Source organism: Haplochromis burtoni, unplaced genomic scaffold (genome assembly GCF_018398535.1).
Source record: "Haplochromis burtoni strain Fernald_Lab_line unplaced genomic scaffold, NCSU_Asbu1 Contig_211, whole genome shotgun sequence".
Taxonomy (NCBI): domain Eukaryota; kingdom Metazoa; phylum Chordata; class Actinopteri; order Cichliformes; family Cichlidae; genus Haplochromis; species Haplochromis burtoni.
In genome coordinates this window covers 787,557-804,936 of record NW_024582572.1, presented here as the reverse complement: position 1 = coordinate 804,936, position 17,380 = coordinate 787,557, and the positions used below count along the sequence as shown (strand labels likewise).

At 46.9% G+C, this 17,380-nt stretch overlaps 1 protein-coding gene across 1 annotated transcript; it reads right to left on the bottom strand.

Annotated features, from left to right (window-relative positions):
• Nucleotides 1-88: 88 nt before the first annotated feature.
• usp11 (ubiquitin specific peptidase 11) lies at nucleotides 89-16,512 on the bottom strand. Its single transcript, XM_005936610.3, has 21 exons — nucleotides 16,232-16,512; nucleotides 13,043-13,152; nucleotides 12,834-12,964; nucleotides 11,714-11,831; nucleotides 10,619-10,764; nucleotides 10,364-10,425; nucleotides 9,784-9,883; nucleotides 8,019-8,192; nucleotides 7,063-7,221; nucleotides 6,695-6,919; nucleotides 6,426-6,509; nucleotides 6,055-6,149; nucleotides 5,774-5,977; nucleotides 5,589-5,689; nucleotides 4,860-5,354; nucleotides 4,411-4,481; nucleotides 3,905-4,017; nucleotides 2,830-2,979; nucleotides 2,629-2,744; nucleotides 2,468-2,556; nucleotides 89-2,311 (listed from the first exon to the last, which is right to left on the bottom strand). The coding sequence occupies exons 1-21, from the start codon at nucleotides 16,339-16,341 to the stop codon at nucleotides 2,129-2,131; spliced, it is 3,036 nt and encodes a 1,011-aa protein (XP_005936672.1). The 5' UTR covers nucleotides 16,342-16,512; the 3' UTR covers nucleotides 89-2,128.
• Between the last annotated feature and the right edge of the window lie 868 nt (nucleotides 16,513-17,380).

The following is a 17,380-nucleotide window of genomic DNA, read 5'->3' as shown; positions in this document are numbered from 1 at the left end:
TACGATGTGTGAGCGCGTCCTCCTCGTCACACACGCAATTAAAGCTAAAATAACGAGACAGAAGCCAAGAGTACAGAAAAACTGGATGTCTGGTAATAATCGTGTTTTATTCATATCAAAAGATTGAAGTACAATAAAATATTCTCATCTGATATTTGACAGGAAGACCAAAGAAAGAAATCACCCCAAGCCTCCCTGCTGCTCCACCCAGGAATGATCATATTAATCTTACATTACTTACAATACAAAAATACTGTACACAGCGCTGGTTTAAAAATCAGTGAGCAGCTCGCTCTGCGCCCGCCTCTGCACGCGCACACCCGTCCTGTGTTTTCAGCCTGAATCAAAGGTTTGCGTATAAATACGAAAAATGTCCCACACCACCTGTAGTCATGTGACAGCTGCAATTATTCCATTAAAACAATAAATACCCGAAACAAAACGACCAAAATATACAGAGAAAAATTCATTTCTCATCCCTGACAGCTTTGTTTGATCCTCTGATTACCCACAACCCCCTTCAGCGAGCGACTGAGGCGTGCCTGTTTAGAAAGAAGAAATAAGGAAGTAAAACTGTGCTTTATGGATTAGTATTTAATAGTTTTATCTGTCGTAGGTCGACGTTGAGCTGCAGTTCAGAGCTGGATTTTTAAACGATGTCAGATCAACAAATGTTTGCGCTTCAGGACGAATCGAAACTCGGAGGGAAAAACAAACTTCAGTCCTTTAGTTCAGAGGATGGCGTTTTTACAGGCGCTTACAATAAAAAAAATCACTGCATTAATATCATAAAGTCAGTCTGATCATCGTTAGTTCTGTTAAATCAGATTCAGCATGAACTCGCTGTGAAATCAACAACTTAAGAAAAGACTGGCCTGTTTTAGACTCAAAGCTGTAATCAGTGCATCTGCGAACACTTTACAGCAAATACAAAAGGTCGTCGCAGGTTTGAGCTGCTCGCGAATTAAGGCTTTAACTGAAACCATCTCTGTGCTCGTTTCCTAAACGTGTCTTAGGAAGATGACTTTAAAAACTTTTATCATTTCATTTCTGCCTCAAACATTTGCTACGAGAAACTGGCTTTTCGAACTCGCTCAGCTTGAATAATTGTAAAAACTTTGAATGTAGAAAATGCAACAATGTGAACGTGAACTCGTCTGCTCTCAGCGCGGCCTCTTCAGTCAGCTGACGCATGAGCGTCTGCGAGGTTTACCCCAGATAAACGAATGCTGGTGGGCACGTTTGTCGGCGCCCGTCGGCATCGTGTTTGTTGATGTAAAGAGGGGAAAAAACATGAACTGGAATGACCTCAGTGCAGGTGAAAGTGTGCGGTGACCTCTGACCTCTGTTAGTGGTAAATCTCGCAGACGGTGGCATGACCGCAGAAATAAAACAGATGTGTGAAAGTGAAACTAATGCTGGTATTTTAAATCGGCCCTCTAACGACCACCAGGGGGCGACTTTCTGTGGCCTCACTAAACGCTGCTCGATGAGTCGCTGTTTAAGCCTCGCTCATGATTATAATGAGACTGTCTGTCTTTTATATACAGTTTAAGGAAAAGAAAAAGTCAGCTGACTGCAGAACTGCTGCTGATTGGCCAAAGAGTCTTCTGAATGCGCGCTAATCTGGAGTTTGGTCTTCCCAACCTGGACGAGCATCAGACATCCAGAAAAATTCAAATGATTTTAATTAAACAGCTTTTCAAACGTTTGAATGTCAGATTACAAAAACTGAGTCAAGAGGAGATGAACTTATAAATGTGAACAGTCAGAGCTTAAATGCCAGAGTTCAGTTCCTCCCTGAAGCAGGAAGCAGACTGCTTTTCTGTATTCAGGTGTGAGTTTAAGCTCCGCCCTCCAGCAAACGTCACCTTCAGTCTTTGTGCACCAAACTACCTGAGTGTCGAGCGTTCACGGTGAAGGAGGAGGAGCAGAGGAGGAGCTGCGAGCTCCACCTGCTGATGTGCTTTTTCCTGCTTTTGGTAACTTGGAATGAAGAGACGTCGTTAGAGGAAGTTCAAGTGTCGTCACCATAAAATTAAAAAAATAAATAGACTGAGAATTCTAAAAAAATAAAGACGAAAACTAAAGAAAAGGCTGCTCTGATGGAGAAAACCAAATTACTCAATCATTCTGTTTCCATAGTGATGCTGGAGGCGGCGCCCAGCTCTGCGGCATCCTCGTCGTCTTTGCAGGAAGCAGTGTCACTGGACGTCTGGCTGGAGGAGGTGGGGCCTGTGTTGGGGGCGGGCAGTGTGGGTTTTCTGATCTTGTCCTGTCGCTGGTAGAACAAAACGTAGGCAGCGTTGGTCTGTGGGAGGAGAGACGCAGACAAACATTACGTTGGTGTGATTCAAATAAAGACAACGCGCTGCTGCTTCCAACGATCGTTAGTCAGGTGACAAGATCAGAGTGAAATCTGACTGAACAGGTGTGTGCGAGAGAGCGTGGGGGCGGGGGTACTGACCACGATCTGGTCCTCTGTGGCGTAGGTCACTTTACTGTCGTCAAAGTAATACCACTGACCGTTGTCCTTGTTCTTCGCATAGGTGGTGTCTGCAGAAACACGTGATGGTTAAAGTCATGCGACAAACAAATCGCTGACCACAACATGAACGACAAACTTACAATGTCCATCTCTGAGGCCTCCGTAGTGATTGGACACGGCGATGAGGTCATAGCGGCTCGGAGGCTCCTCACTGGAGAGAGTCTTCCTCAGGAGGAAGCCGGAAAAGTCGAGGTCTCTGTAACATGAACACGTCAGCTTTCAGTGTGCGACTCCTCCATCAGAGTGAGTGAGTGCGTGCGTGCGTGCGTGCGTGCGCGTACCTGAGGGGGAACTCCACAATGCTGTCAAGCTTCTCTCTGGTGAACTTGGTGTAGGAGAACCTCTTGAGGTGGATGATGAGAACCTCTGGCAGAGACCAGAGATCCAGCTTCTTCGTGGCCAGCTGGTGCTTCTTACACACCGGACAGTACCTGAAGCGCACACACGGAGCAGATGTGAGTATCTGCAGTAAAGCTGTGCAGTGTAAAGGTTTTTAATACAATACAAATTGTATTTGTCACATACGCAGTACAACATATACTGAACATGTAGTGAAATGCTTGTGTCCCAACTGCGGACAGGCTGCAGATGTAGCCGCGACATTCAGGGGTTGTTGTTTTTTTTAAGCACGGGGCGTCTAGCCAGGACCCTTTTTCAATACCGGATGGGAATCAAACTTGCGACTCCTGCTGCGAAGGCGTGTAGTCTTACCACTAAACTACAGCTGAGTGTTATTTTGCTGATAGATTTTGCTGCTTTGAATGAAAGGTTTTCATCATTCAGTCAAAGAAGCAAAACAACAGCAAACAAAATATCTCATCATGCCGGGGACGCCGCTGCTGGGTTAATCAAGCAGGAGGCAGGAGGACGCCGGAGTAATCGGGGAGAACCCCGACTGGATTCAAGCTCAGGACCTGCTGTGAGGCAGCCATGCTACCCGCTGCACCACCATGCCGCCCAGCATGTCAGTTCATCAGATTTTACATGTTGATGAATGTAAAACCTTGAAGCATGCCCACACTTTTTGTTGACTGCACTGAAAGTGTGATGTGACTCCAGGGCTACCACTAGAGGGCACTGGGCGAGGTCGATCACCCAGCACCACAGCAGCTTAAATTACCACCACTGAAATGAAAACGTGGACGACATCTGCTTTTCAAACTCGGGACAGAAGCTCCACCCTGGATCTGGACGTTACAGACGCAGATGTTTCGTGCTGGTCTTTACCTGAAACAGGTGAAACCTTCAGAGTATTTAGTCTTTTAATCGAGCTTGTCCCCCAGTTTACTTCTCACTGGTTTCTCACAGTGTGGTCAGCTCTCCTCAGACTCTCACTACTGTGTCTGTGTGTGTTACCATGGGTTCTCCTCCTCCAGCGTCTCTACAGTGGTGAACAGCTCGATGCACTGCTGCAGCTGAACAGTCATGTGCTGCTGAGGGACCTCCATGCTGGCATGCTTCACGTACTTCTACACAGGAGGAGGAAAGACAGATTTTAATGTCAGAGGTGCAAGAGGACAAATGAGTGTTAAACGTCTGTCATTCAGGTTTCATCGCAGTCAGAGTCCTTCTGTTTGCACCTGTGTGTTAAATTACGTCCTCAAACCGCTCAGCCTGTTAAGATGTTACAGGGATGCTGTTCTTGTACCCTGGATGTTTAGAGCCTCTGTTTAAACCACTGTCCAAACACCAGATAATTCAGATCAGTCTCTAAATGAACCAACAGATAAGGTCATGTTGTTTTTGTGACCCACTCAGTGCCACTTGTATTTGAACACATGACCCTCAGTTGTTCAGAACACGCCCTGTGAATGTGTTACATACAGGCTGTGCTTTATCGAGGGTTAAATGTTGGCGCTGACCTCAGCCTCGTTCTCGTTGTAGAATCTCTTCTTCATGTCAGGCTCCCAGTCGATGGCCACGTAGGGCTGAGCTGCAGAGACAAAGGAAGCGTGAGCTACGCTGATACGCTGACGACAGGATGTGACATCGTCTGATAACATGCTTCTCCTGCTGCACTGATCCATGTTAAGCATGGTTCAAGTTTCCAGTAACTACCAATAATCCCCATCAGCCGAAAGCTGTGCTCCGCCCATCTGCTGTTCAAACCTACTGTTTAGCAGAGGCAGCCAATCAGAAGAAAGCTTACTTGAAGGTTGAACTGAGGGGCAGCAAATGGCTCCACTCAGATGTTTTCATTTTATTCTGATTCATTGTCATCCGTCTGTGAAGCTCTTTCATCATCATCATCGCACTGATGAGTGACATCAGTGTGATGTCACAGAGGTTGTGTTTGTGCGTTCACACTCACAGCTGAAGGACACGGCGCTTCCTCCCTCTCCCATCCCCCTCTCGGTCGTCCCGTTGGAGTTGACCGCCTGGATGCTGAACAGACGCTTCCTCCTGACGTGACACGCCCTCCTCTTAGCCGGATGCTCATTGGCTGGCGGGCTGGGAGAGCACGCCTCCTCCTGCTTGTCTTCTTCATTTTCTTCCTCGGTTGGCTCATGAGGCTGCTCCGCTGGAGGTTTTGAGCTGCGGTCGGCTCCTGCGGGACCGCTCGACTGCTCGCCGGGGTCCATGTCATCGGCGCTGTTGGCGTCTCGGCTGCAGCATGGCTCCGTCTGGCTCTGGGAGCCGTTACTGTTCTCACCGGGGTCTCCGTGGTCCGGTAAAGGCTGAATGTGGTTCTCCTCAGCCTGTGGCTCTGTTGTGTCGCCGTCTGATTTCCTGTTGGGGGTCGCGTCACCGCAGGAGTAATCGGTCTGGGACGGGCCAGCAGGCTCCACTTCCTCCTGCTCGTCATCTGAGAAAACAACACAAAAGCAGCAGCTGCAGAGCTCACTCAGCCCAGATAAAACGTGTGAAAAGCGCACGAACGCGTTGTGTCGTTGTGTCGTTGTGTCGTTGTGTCAGCGTTTTTTATATTTGCTCGAGGAAAAGTTAAAAAAAACACTGCAGGAGCCAAACAAATACGTTTATGACAACATGAAACGAAAGGCAGCATCAGACCTCAGAACCAGAAAGTAAAGATTTATACCATCACTGATGCCGTTGGTCTGAGTCTTGTACAGCTCCTCTTCATCATCTTCCTCCTCTTCCTCCAACTCCTCAGACGGATCAGGCAGTCGCACGTAGCGCCTGCACACACAGCGACACCGCCCAGCAAAACTCAGTATATTCAAAAACTGTGCGTGCGTGCGTTTGTGTGTGCGTTCTGCTCACGCCAGTCTCTGCAGGAACAGGTTGTAGAGCGCCTCCTGGCTGCAGCTGCTGCGCGGCACGTTGAGCAGCAGCGGGTGTCCGAATAGCGACGTGCCGTACGAGCCGCCGCCCGAGCCGTAGTCTCTGTAGTGCGAGCGCTCTCTCAGGTAGAGCGCCAGCAGCACCTGCTCCTCAGGCTGCTCCTCCAGCACGCTCAGCTCGTACCTGAACACGGGTTCAGCAGGTGAGTCACAGAAAGGCTTTTGTGTTTGGTCATTAGAGGACTGATTTTTTTTCCTTACACAAAGATGTCGTCTCGGTCGAGAATGGCGCTCAGACTTTCGCCCATGTTGTAGATCTTGTAGAAACGATGATTGAAGACATCAGCGACCACCATCTGGAACACAAAGTCAGGGGGAGGAGCTTTAAGGGACAGTCTGCTTCATACAGGATGAAATGAGGCCCAGTGTAAGATAAAGAAGGATTATTTTGAACTGAGTCGTGCCAAGCTGCCCTGACAGAGTTCACACGTTACAAACTGAAGCCAGAAACATACAAAGGCTGGATTAATGTGCAGCCAGTGAAACCACTTTTGATCTGCACGTGATCACAATCTTCAGTTTAGGTTAAAAGTGTGTTTAACCGAACCGAAACCTTCTGAACACACACTGACCTGAGTGGGCGGCACGCTGGTCATCTCTGACAGAGCTGAGCAGAGGTCGGACACTTTTCCTGCTTTAGGAACCACAACACGATGCTGCAGACACACACACGCACACACAACACAGAAGTTAGAATTTTCCTGGATAATCAGAATCAGAATCAGAATACTTTATTGATCCCTGGGGGAAATTATAGATAAGAGGAGAACCAAAGACCAGAAACATTTATTCAGTGTGACTGCAGAGACGTACACGACCACGGTCAGTGATGAGCGGTTACCTGGACAGGTTTGGCGTACGGGTCCAGGGAGACGAAGAACACCTCCATGACACGCTCCTTGCTGACAGGAAGCGGGACGCTCAGGTAGCAGAATGGGTCAAAGGTCACAGAAACCTTGTGGCACTCTGGACAGACCAGCGTGGACTTGAAGAGGCCGTGAAAAGTGTCGACGATCACAGAGTCGTTCCGCCGAAGGTGGTTACGCCACGCCTCCTCCGCCACTTCCTGTCAGATTAAACAGGAGCTGAATTGATCACAGCTAAAACCAACGAAGACGCTTTCAAACATAGAAAATGACTGAAAGGTGAAATTTAAAGACAGGAAGTGAAATGAAGCCCATCACACGCCTTTGCTCTGGCACCGCTCACCTGGTCCTGACGCCCATCGGCGTCCCGCAGCTCGATGTACTCTTTGTTTTTGACTCTGTTCAGGTCTTCGTGCAGCCCGTCCAGCAGGAAGGACAGCAGCTCCTGACTGTCGTGCTGCTGGTAGCCCAGAAACTGAGACGCAAAGTGGCCCACCTTCGTCTGCACACAAACAGGAAGCAGGGAAACGTACCACTTCAGTCAGACCGAAGCTTCTGCCGCACAGACTGAGATTACTCCCTGCCCCCAGTCTCTCACCTACGCCCAACACCACTGCATGTAAATGTACAACAATTTACTTAAGTAAAGAAGAAGAAGTAAATTCAAGAAGCATTTCTACGTTTGTAGCTTTCTGCTCTTCCTTCAGTACATTTGGGATGTTAACGTTTCATTTTTCAAGTTTTAGTTTAGTTGCAGAAACATCAGCCTACTAATATATGTGCACACGTCCTTTAGTATATATTTAGATATTTATGTGCTCTGTAAAACACTGAGAGTAGCAGAGAAGTTTTGGGACATGAAAATAAAGCATTTGAGCCTGAAGGCTTTCACTTCACTGAATTTATGCATTTACTTTTTGAGTTTTTCTGTTTTGCATTGATAGTTTAGTTTATTTGGGATTTCATGACATTTCCTTCAATGGGGAACAAAATAGAGACAAAAGTTTTCTACTAAATCTCTAATTTCACATTTCCTCCTGCTGCTATAGGTGGGATAATAAAGTCTGTGTTTATATCTGTTTTAGTTTCCTGTGTAAATGTAATCACACTTAAAAATGTTCATTTAAAATGTTTTCAGGTCAGTTTGTGTCATTTCTGTCGTGCCGAGTCACAAACTCCGGCTCTTCTGGACGACGCGTCGCAGCCTCAGCTTTAGGGTATGTCAGTGTGTTTGTTTGGCTCGACGGGTGAAACACACCCGAGTGTAACGGGACACCTGTCAGCGTAACGTGCGGCTACCTTGAAGACGCGCGGCACCACAGAGTAATGCCTCCCTGACCACATCTGCTTGATGACGTCGGCGTAGGCCTCGGCGATCTCTCCCTTCATTCCCAGAGGGTTGGTGAAGTTCAGCTCATCCACATAGGAGTTCTGCAGGAAGTACTCCGTCAGGGGCGGGGTGTTACTCAGACACTGCAGAGAGACGAGGACACGAGGAGTTACTACACATCTGTTAGTGATGGGCAGCCAATCAGAACAGAGTTAGCTTAAGGGGGGAGGAGCTGAAACAGTTGCTTAAGCCCGAGGATAAACTGAGGAGTTCGAGGGCCAGAGGAAAACCGTTTGAACCGCGAGTTCTGCAAAGATCCTTTAGTCCGGGGATAAAACTACACAGAGATGGACGACTGTTTGCTTTTATTATTTTACACAAGAACGTTGCTGCTGCCGCCTGGTCAGAGCACGCTGCAGTGACGTCATCTGATTAAAACGTTAAAGTGTTCTCGTGCATGAAGTGATGTTTTCAGTGAATATTAAACCGAAGCTCAGCTCCAAGTGAAATCCAAGGAGCAACACTGACACCACACAGGTGTTAATTATGCACCGAGCAGGTTTCATGACTCGCTGCGAAACAAACTGCTAAAATCCAGTTAGAGAACTTCAAAGATGCACAAATGTCCTCGAGTTCTGATGAACCAGGGATTTCCTTCACAAAGCTCGGCGTCAGAGCAACATAATTACAGAGCGAGAGGGATCAGACACAGGGAGGAAGACGCTGCAGCATTTCACCTCTGCTCTGCCAGGAAATGCAGAAAACCTTTATGTGACTATTTTACAAAACAACTAAAACATACAGTCTGTGCCATATTTAGACAGTTACACATGTCTGGACGAACCCTGCGCTTTATTCTGAGGTTCACACCCTGCACATGTTCAACAGTACCTGAACTGCCAAATGCATCATTTCAGTGTCGAGCAGCTCACACGTGTCGGCGTTCGAGCTGCAGTCAGAGTGACGAGTGAAAGAGAAGCAAACGTCTCTCACTGAAGGCGCCAAAATGAAAACAAGCTTCAGTCTAACAAAAAACACCAAACGTACCTTTATGAATGACAATGAAGTCTTCTAATCTGGTTCTCTAGTCGAGCGGGACCGTAGCACAAACGACAAACCACAAGTTGGAAGAAGAAGAAAAGCGTCTAATGTCCAATTACAAACTGAACTAGTTCAAATCATTCTATTTATACAGCGTCAAATCACAACAACAGTCGCCTCATTGCACTGTACGGTCGACCCTACAATAACACATACAGAGAAAAACCCAACAGTCATATGACCCCCTGTGAGCACTTTGGCGACAGTGGGAAGGAAAAACTCCCTTTGAACAGGAAGAAACCTGCAGCCTCTGCCACGACCAACAAGTCACTGCATACTTAATAAAAACAGAACACGTCGGGACGCCGTGTAAAATCACAAAAACACATATTTGGTTACAGCAGAAGATAAAAACAAAAGGTTTGTGAATCACAGCGTCCTGTTTTCATTCATGTTCGACGCAGCAACATCGTCAGCGCTGGGTTTGCATTCATACAAATGGTGCTAATGGTCTGGACTGCACTTCCTGACTGACACTCGCAAGTATCAGGTATTTGTGTCAGTGGTCCCGGCTGGAGTCCAACCCAGGCCCCGCCCTGATGGATGTCACCTGCTCAGCCATGTGACATCTCTCTCTGTCACATGATCCATGTGTCTGGTGTAGCAACCAAAGTAAAAAAGATCAGTTTAAACCTGTAACGCTGAGTTCATGAAGCAGGTGTTGCCCAGGTTGGTGAGGCCGCAGACGCCCGGCTGCCCTCTGTACGAGTCCTGCTCCTCCACAGAGTTCCTCCTGCAATCGAGAACAGAGTCAGCCGCAGACTCGCACACGGGAGCATTTACAACACCTGAGCAGCGTTACGGTGACAGAAACGCCTTTTTGCTCTTGAACAGGAAACCAAAACAAAGGGTCAGCTGACCAAATATGTGGGAAAGTCAGCTGAAACATGCTCGGACCAGCTGAATTCATTAAAGCGCACAGCTGTCCTAACATTTCATCATTCAGATCAACAGTCGAGTCAATGAAGGAAGCATTTTAACACTTTTTGTGACATCTGGTGTGTGAGAGAGCGACAGACAAACATCACGATGGTGATGGTATCACGCAACTTCTCCAAACAGGAAGAGGTGAAATCAAAGATGAGGAAATGACAAATAAAAAAAGGAACAAGAAAAAAATTCCTGCAAAAAAACTCAAAGTAAGCAGGTGAAGAAAAGCCGAGACGACGGAACGTGGAGAACGATGACAGCGACGAGAGGCGAGTGCGCTTACATGATCTGAGGCCTGGAGCTCGGCCAGGTGCCGTCTGCATTCCTCGTCTCCATGATCACCGTCTGGCACACACACACGCACGCACGCACACGCCCACACCACACACACACACACACACACACACACACACACACACACACACACACAGGCATGTTCCAGCTTATCTCTGAGGTGGACAGCTTGTTATTTTAGAGTGGTGCTATGAGGAGAATTATTCCACACACAGCGACGTTAAGACTGTAGCGTCATGCTCACCATCCCCGAGCTCACGCAGGCGTCCAGCACGCTCATGTGCACGTTCCTAAGACGCTCGCAGCTGCTGTCCGAACTCTTCATCCACAGGCGGCACTCTGAGCCCGGAGGTACCGAGAAGGCCTGACATATCGCCTTCTGGATCGAGTCTACACACACACACACACACACGAAGCACCGTGTTTGAAACAGCTGTTCGCGAACCCTCAGGGGAACATATTCTGCCCCTGACATCAGCTTCCTGTTAACATAAAGACGAACACGTGTTAACACGACGCTCGTGATGAACTGCCCCCTTCCTGCTCGTGAAACAGAGAGACCACAGCACTGAAACTGATGCGAGAACTCTGCAACGCCGCGGAAGTTGAACTTCCTTTAATTAATGCTGCGACCCAACAAACTGCAGCGCAGCGTGACTTTGTATGTGGTGACGGAGGAATCTGTCCTCAGGTGAAGTTTCATGAGTGAATGTCATCAGGTTTAGTCTTTAAATCTTTCTGAGTTATTCGTTTGTAGAGAGACGACCTTTCACAGGCTTCAGTTTTCCTCAGTAATAAGTAACTAAGCAGTGACCTCTTTATCACTGTATATATGTATTTATCACACAGCTTCACAGCTGCTGCTGTCAAATTTGCTCTAAAACTGAATCTGATTCATAAAAAGAAAATGAGCTCACATGTAAAGCAGGTCCCGCCTTCTCCTTACCTAAACAGGTAACCTCTTAATGAACTGACAGCAGCTCCCCTTCACAGCTAGTTGGTTGAGAACAGGTTGGGTAGCCTGAGCTTTATCGGCTCATTGTTACCAGGTGGTTATTCACTCGTTTCCAAACCCTGTCTGCCGCCTTTGTTTGTGTTTCTGTTGCGTCACGCGGTGTGAAGCCGCTCCTGTGCATGTAATCTGCCACATGCCGTCACCTGGATGACATGGATGCACCGGCAGCCGGCAGGTTTGGACGAGTGTGGTTTAGAAAGTCTGGGAAAGTAACTAAACTACGAAGCATTTTTGTCTTTAGGGAGAGAAAAGGCCGATTAAACGTGAACCTCTCCTCTCGTTAGCATTAACCTCGCCGACACACAAAGCTACAGACGGACTCACGTATGCTGTCGGTTCGGCTGAACTTTGTGGTGACGGCGTTCTCCATGTTGCTGTGGAGGCAGAGGAAGATCTCGATGGGGTAAACCTCCACCTTCAGAGTGCTGGGCAGGTCCACCACCTGACACACACACACACAGACACACACAGTTGTCACTACGCTAACCTGTCTGAGCCATAACCATTACTAATATTGCTTCCTACCCTTTGATCCAACATTAAACCAATGCTTCACACAAGCGAATGATTTACTTTGCGGGGACTTTCCTCCTGTCACCAGTTGAGGGTCGGCTCACCACAGCGTGGCTGCCAGCAGACTCATTATGGTAAAAGTTCACGGCTCTGCCCATAAAGCTCTCTGCTCGCTGCTGTTCCTCGCCTCCTCGTGCAGCTCTGGCTGCTGCTGCTGCTTCTCATCAGAAACACGAGTCTTCATCGTGAAGTTTTATTTCAGTCAACAGACAAATTTGCCAGATCTGTCACGTAGCGAACAAAGACGCTGATGGCGTGCAGACAAATGTTTGCCTAAGGACGGATCGGGACCATCATGATTTAAAATATCTGAATTTACGTGGAAGTCACATGAAAACGATGCGCAAACTTCACCAGGAAAAGAGAGCATGTCACGAGTCTGTTATCCCGGCCGCTTAATAAAAAAGTCAACGTTTTCATTCGCCCTCTTGTTTCTGTATCATTTCATTTTATTCCACCCGTCATATCAGTGACAAGCTCATACTAGTTTTGCTTAAAAGACTCGTCCTTTCTCACGAGATTACAGGAAAACTCGTTGACAGTCGGAGGACGAGAAACAGAGAGAGTGACGATCACGGTGACGTTCCTGCCCTGCTGCTCCGCCCTCGGGGGTCAGCACTGATCCTCAGTCTGACGGCGGCGCTCAGATGTGAGAAAGAGATGCAAAACAGGGATTCCAGGAAGTGATGTAAACACAGCAGCCAGACTACAAGCAGCCCAGAGCCGTGCGAGGAGACGCCTTGAAGGCGAGAGCAGCCAGATTTACATCAGGGGAGGTTTTTCATTGTTATGCGTTTCAAACCCTCACCAACAAAAACTCTCCGCTCTCATTCTGGACTCAGGGTACCGCGCGGCGACGTGGTGACGTTACCTTGCGTTCTAGCGGCGGCTGATCGTCCACCATGCCGTACCAAGACAGCAGCTTGTGCCACGCCTCTGCCGGCACCAGCACAAAGTCCTCGTCCTCCACCAGACGATCCTTCAGGTGGTACGAGTCCAGATCTGAAAGCAGGACACGACACTTCGCTCAAGGAAACAAATCGTTTTGTGTCTCGCTGAAGCAAACGAAGCGTAACTGACCCTCGAACAGCTCCGCGTTGTCGATCTGACCCGGGAAAGACGTCGAGTTCTGATCTCCAGTCTCCACAAACTCCTTCCATTGGTCAAACCAGCGGCGATCTACCACATACCTACAACACACACACACACACACACACACATTATTACACTGCTCTTTGAGACACATTCATAAAACACTGCTGCCTCCATCATAAACTTTACCGCTAACAAATCAGCCGAACACGAATGAATCGACGTCTTACCTGAGATTACTGCCAGGAATGGGAGTAAGAATTACTTAAATAATCAGTTAATACCTGATAAACAAAACAAAGAAACAAAGTGGCTGCTGATCATTTGTTTTCTTCAACCAAAATGTGGAAACCCCCAAAATATCCTGATGAAGGCACCAAAACCTTTAAATAAGTCGTTATTTTCATTATTTTTGCCTAAAAATGAGGTGACAGGATGATGTGTCAGAGACATTATTTCTCTGTCACGGTTTTATTTTAGTGGATTTGCTTTTTAAGAACAGTCCAAACAAAAGCAGCAGGCTGGGAAATCACACTAATGTGAAATCAAGAACAGATTACATAAATCACCGTAAACAGTTCACATTGGTGTGACATCGCTGCTCCTGAGACGCCACAAGCAGCAAATATCGGATGTTTTGCTAAAATAAATTCATGGTGATCTTAACGTTTGGCATTTCTTCTGCTTTCTTTGTGGCCAGAAGCAAAAGCCGGAGCTTAACGTAGTCACCACTTCATGATCCCACATTTCTAACCTGTTTTCATCAAACCAGAGACTTTCTGTCATATTTGAAGCTGCAGCAGAGACACGACCTGCTCCAAAATTAGATGTGAAACCAAAGCTGCTAAAACCAAAGCAGCAGAGCAGGAAGCGTCACAGTGGCAGGCGTTAATAAATCTGATGGTTTGGATTGGAATGAAAATCCACCGCAGCATCAGTCCTCAGAGGTTAGACTGCAGCGCTCGGTCTCTGTGCTGTTCTGCTTTTAAGGACTCATTATTCTTTTATTCCTGTTTGACAGAAAACCGCTTTGCCTGCTGACGCTTCATAAAAAATGTAGCTGGCACTTTCTTGTATGGATAAATAATTTTCCATCTGTGGCTGATCTCCTGCAGGTGTAAATGTGAGCAAAAGCTCCAAACAGAGGCATCAAACTGTCAGCCTGGATGGCCTCACTGTAAACCTGTGAGCAGCCGCTGGCCTGCTTTGTGATTTATTTGAATACTGAACAGAAAGTAAATCCCGGTGACGTCTGACGCTGCAGCGCTGCAAACCTGCAGAGTCACGGTGCTTCTGCTTCTGAGACCCTGAAGTCGGGTTTTTTCAAGTGTGAAGGGATGAGGGGCGTGTTCTAACCAGCGTCTGGATTTTATTGTTTATTTCCTGTCGCATGTCTGATGCAGCCGTTGTCAATCAGCATCTCAGTTAATCAGCAGCTCGCTGCACCCGTAAACACACCGAGTTTCCCTTTAAAGGTACTTTCTGTGATCGCAGCAGAATTCTCACTGACCGTCATCGTCTTTTAAATGTTTTAATAAAACAATATTTCACTGAAAACTTTTTACAAATGAAATAACTTGAAATAAAAACGTGTTTTCAAAGACTTGCCGGGTTTAATAAAGGCTGCACTCACACAGCGCTGAATCCTTCAGTGTCTGCTGAAGTTTGAAATAACTCTGAAGAGTTATCCATCCAGAAAAGGTGAAAAATAAAAACGCAGTAATAACATTTAACGCTGCTTTTACTCTCTGCTCAGCTAAGTTCACTTGGCTGAAACAAGACGTTTTCATGGTGTGGACTTTGCACGCTTCTCCTGTTTGTGCAGTCAAATCTAATCTCACCGAGCAAACAAGGAAAAAACAAACTGTCGTGGATGTGTGATGATAGCCTACCCAAGTTCTTTTTAATGCCTAAAACGTAGAAATAAAGCTACTTCCAGCTGCTCCTCGTGGGCACCAGAGGGAATTGTGTTTCCTGCTGTGTGCACAAACGGTCTGAACCACTACACTGTGGAGTCGGCCCCTAACAAGGGATCACCACAGCAGATCATCTGCCTCCTGCCCACCCCATCCCACCTCTGAGCATCCTCCTCTGTCACACCTGTATGTCCTGCTTCACTACATCTATCAATCTTCTCTGAGGTCTTCCCCTTTTCCTCCTGCCTGGAAGCTCTGTCTTCACCATCCTTTGTCCAGTATGACTACTATCCCTCCTCTGCACGTGTCCAAACCATCGCAACCATGCCTCTCTAACTTTGAGCTTGTGTACTCATTTCCACTCCCGCCCATCCTGCTCACTCCTTGTGAAGATCTGAGCACCTTAAGCTCAGCCACTTGTCTTTCAAATCACAATGTCTTCTGTGAACATCACAGTCCACAAAGACTCCTGCCTCGTGTCCTCACCTCACCTCACCTGGGTGTTAAAGCTAATTCACTGGAACTTTCTTTCCTTTTAAAAGGGCAAAATATTAACTGTGAGTAAGTGGACAGAGATCGGTATATATGAGACCAGACAGATGAAAACTCAGAGTCCACAAACAGGTTAATAAATTATAGATTGTCACTATTTCACGAACTAATTAGACTATTTTGAAAAGCCGGTCTGATGAAGAGCTGACTGATCAGCTGATTTACAAATATCATTCCTGCTGATAATGTTTCAATCATATTTTTCTATTTCACTTTCAGTCGTGACAGAGTGTTAAATCTTTCCTTCTTCACTGGAAAATGAAACTGAAAATATTTACTGGCGGCCCTGCTCTGCATTCCAACTCCTAAATGAGCAGGAGGTCGCCCAGAGGAGAATAAACTGGGACTGAAACCGGCTCGCTTCGGTGATAAATAAAAACACGATCCGGGGGATACGAGGCGACCCTGAACGCCTCACCGGAGACAGCTGGTCGACAGGCTAACGTTAACAGCGCATGCTAGGTCAGAGCAACGTCTGCCTGCTTAGCATAAGCTAACACGGCTAACACGTAGCATTGAGCCGTTAAACCGTCCCAGAAAAACTCCAGCAGCCACACCAAAGCTGCTCCACCCCACAGTTAAAGCGGTTAATCACCGTTTAGCAGCGTTACCCGTGTGGAGATAATCGTTAGCCCTGTCACCGTGTTTATCTGTGTGTGTGTGTGTGTGTGTGTGTATGTGTGGAGCGGAGAGGCGGTCGGACTCTCACCAGCTCTCCCCAGCGCGGAGCTCGCACTCCCGTAGAAGAGACTCGATCTCACGTCGCTGGGTCTCCAGGCCCGGGGACTCCGCGGCGGAGCAGCGGCTGTTGGCCGTCATGACGCCGATCAATCACTCATAAATGTCAGAGGTGTCGGAAATGTTAAAGAGAGCCAGGAAATGAGAAGCAGAAGTCCGCCGCCGCATTGATCTGCCGATAAACGGGGAAGCTCGCAGCCCTCTGTTTGCGGAAGTAGGAAACGGCTCAGACCCGGACGATGACGAATTCCGGCAGGAGACGCGCGAACTACCCCGGAGTCACCAGCAGGGGAAGCAAAACACCAAAACTAATATATTAAATTAAAATAAAATATTAAATAAAACAAACAGACTACGTTTAGATAAGTAAGAAAAGATAAAAAAAAGAAAAGAAAAATATATATTTTTTATAAAAATTTATATGGAGAGAATCATAAACAAATAGCAGCAAACGTAAAGAATTCATTTAAATAAATTTATTTTTTTAGTTAATAAAACTAAAATTGAACACAGCAAAAAATTAAGAAAATTATCTCAATGAGAAGATCGGTTTAATTTGTCCCGTTCTGTGTTGTATCTTGGCTGTGAGCCGCAGTTCTCTGGGATAAAATGTGTTGTTGAGGCCAGAGGTCAGAGCTGATAGGAAGGCAGCAAGTCATACAACCAGTTACGACCGAGGCATGTAAAAGAACATCTCTGAATACACAACACCTTGAAGCAGATGAGTTACAGCAGCAGAAGACCGCTACTGTCAGCTACTGTCAGACACGAAACTGAGACTGAAAAATGTTACGTGCTCTGAGCCTTGATTTGTTTTTCAGACGGTTGGCTCAGGATTTGGGATAAACAACGTGGATCCAGCCTTGTGTCAACAGTTCAGACTTCTGCTGGTGGTATAATGGTGGTGGTATTGGTGTAAATTTCCTGGAACACGTTTGGCCCATTAGAACCAACTTAAACTCCAGTGTACCTAATAATTGATACTGAGCATGAGTGTGCCTGTGTGTAAGGATACAACCCATTTCAAAACTACGTGCAGCCACTGAAAACAACGTGTAAATAATTTTCATGTAAAATAGCAAGACAACGGTGAGAAATGTGCATTACTGATGTATTTTTG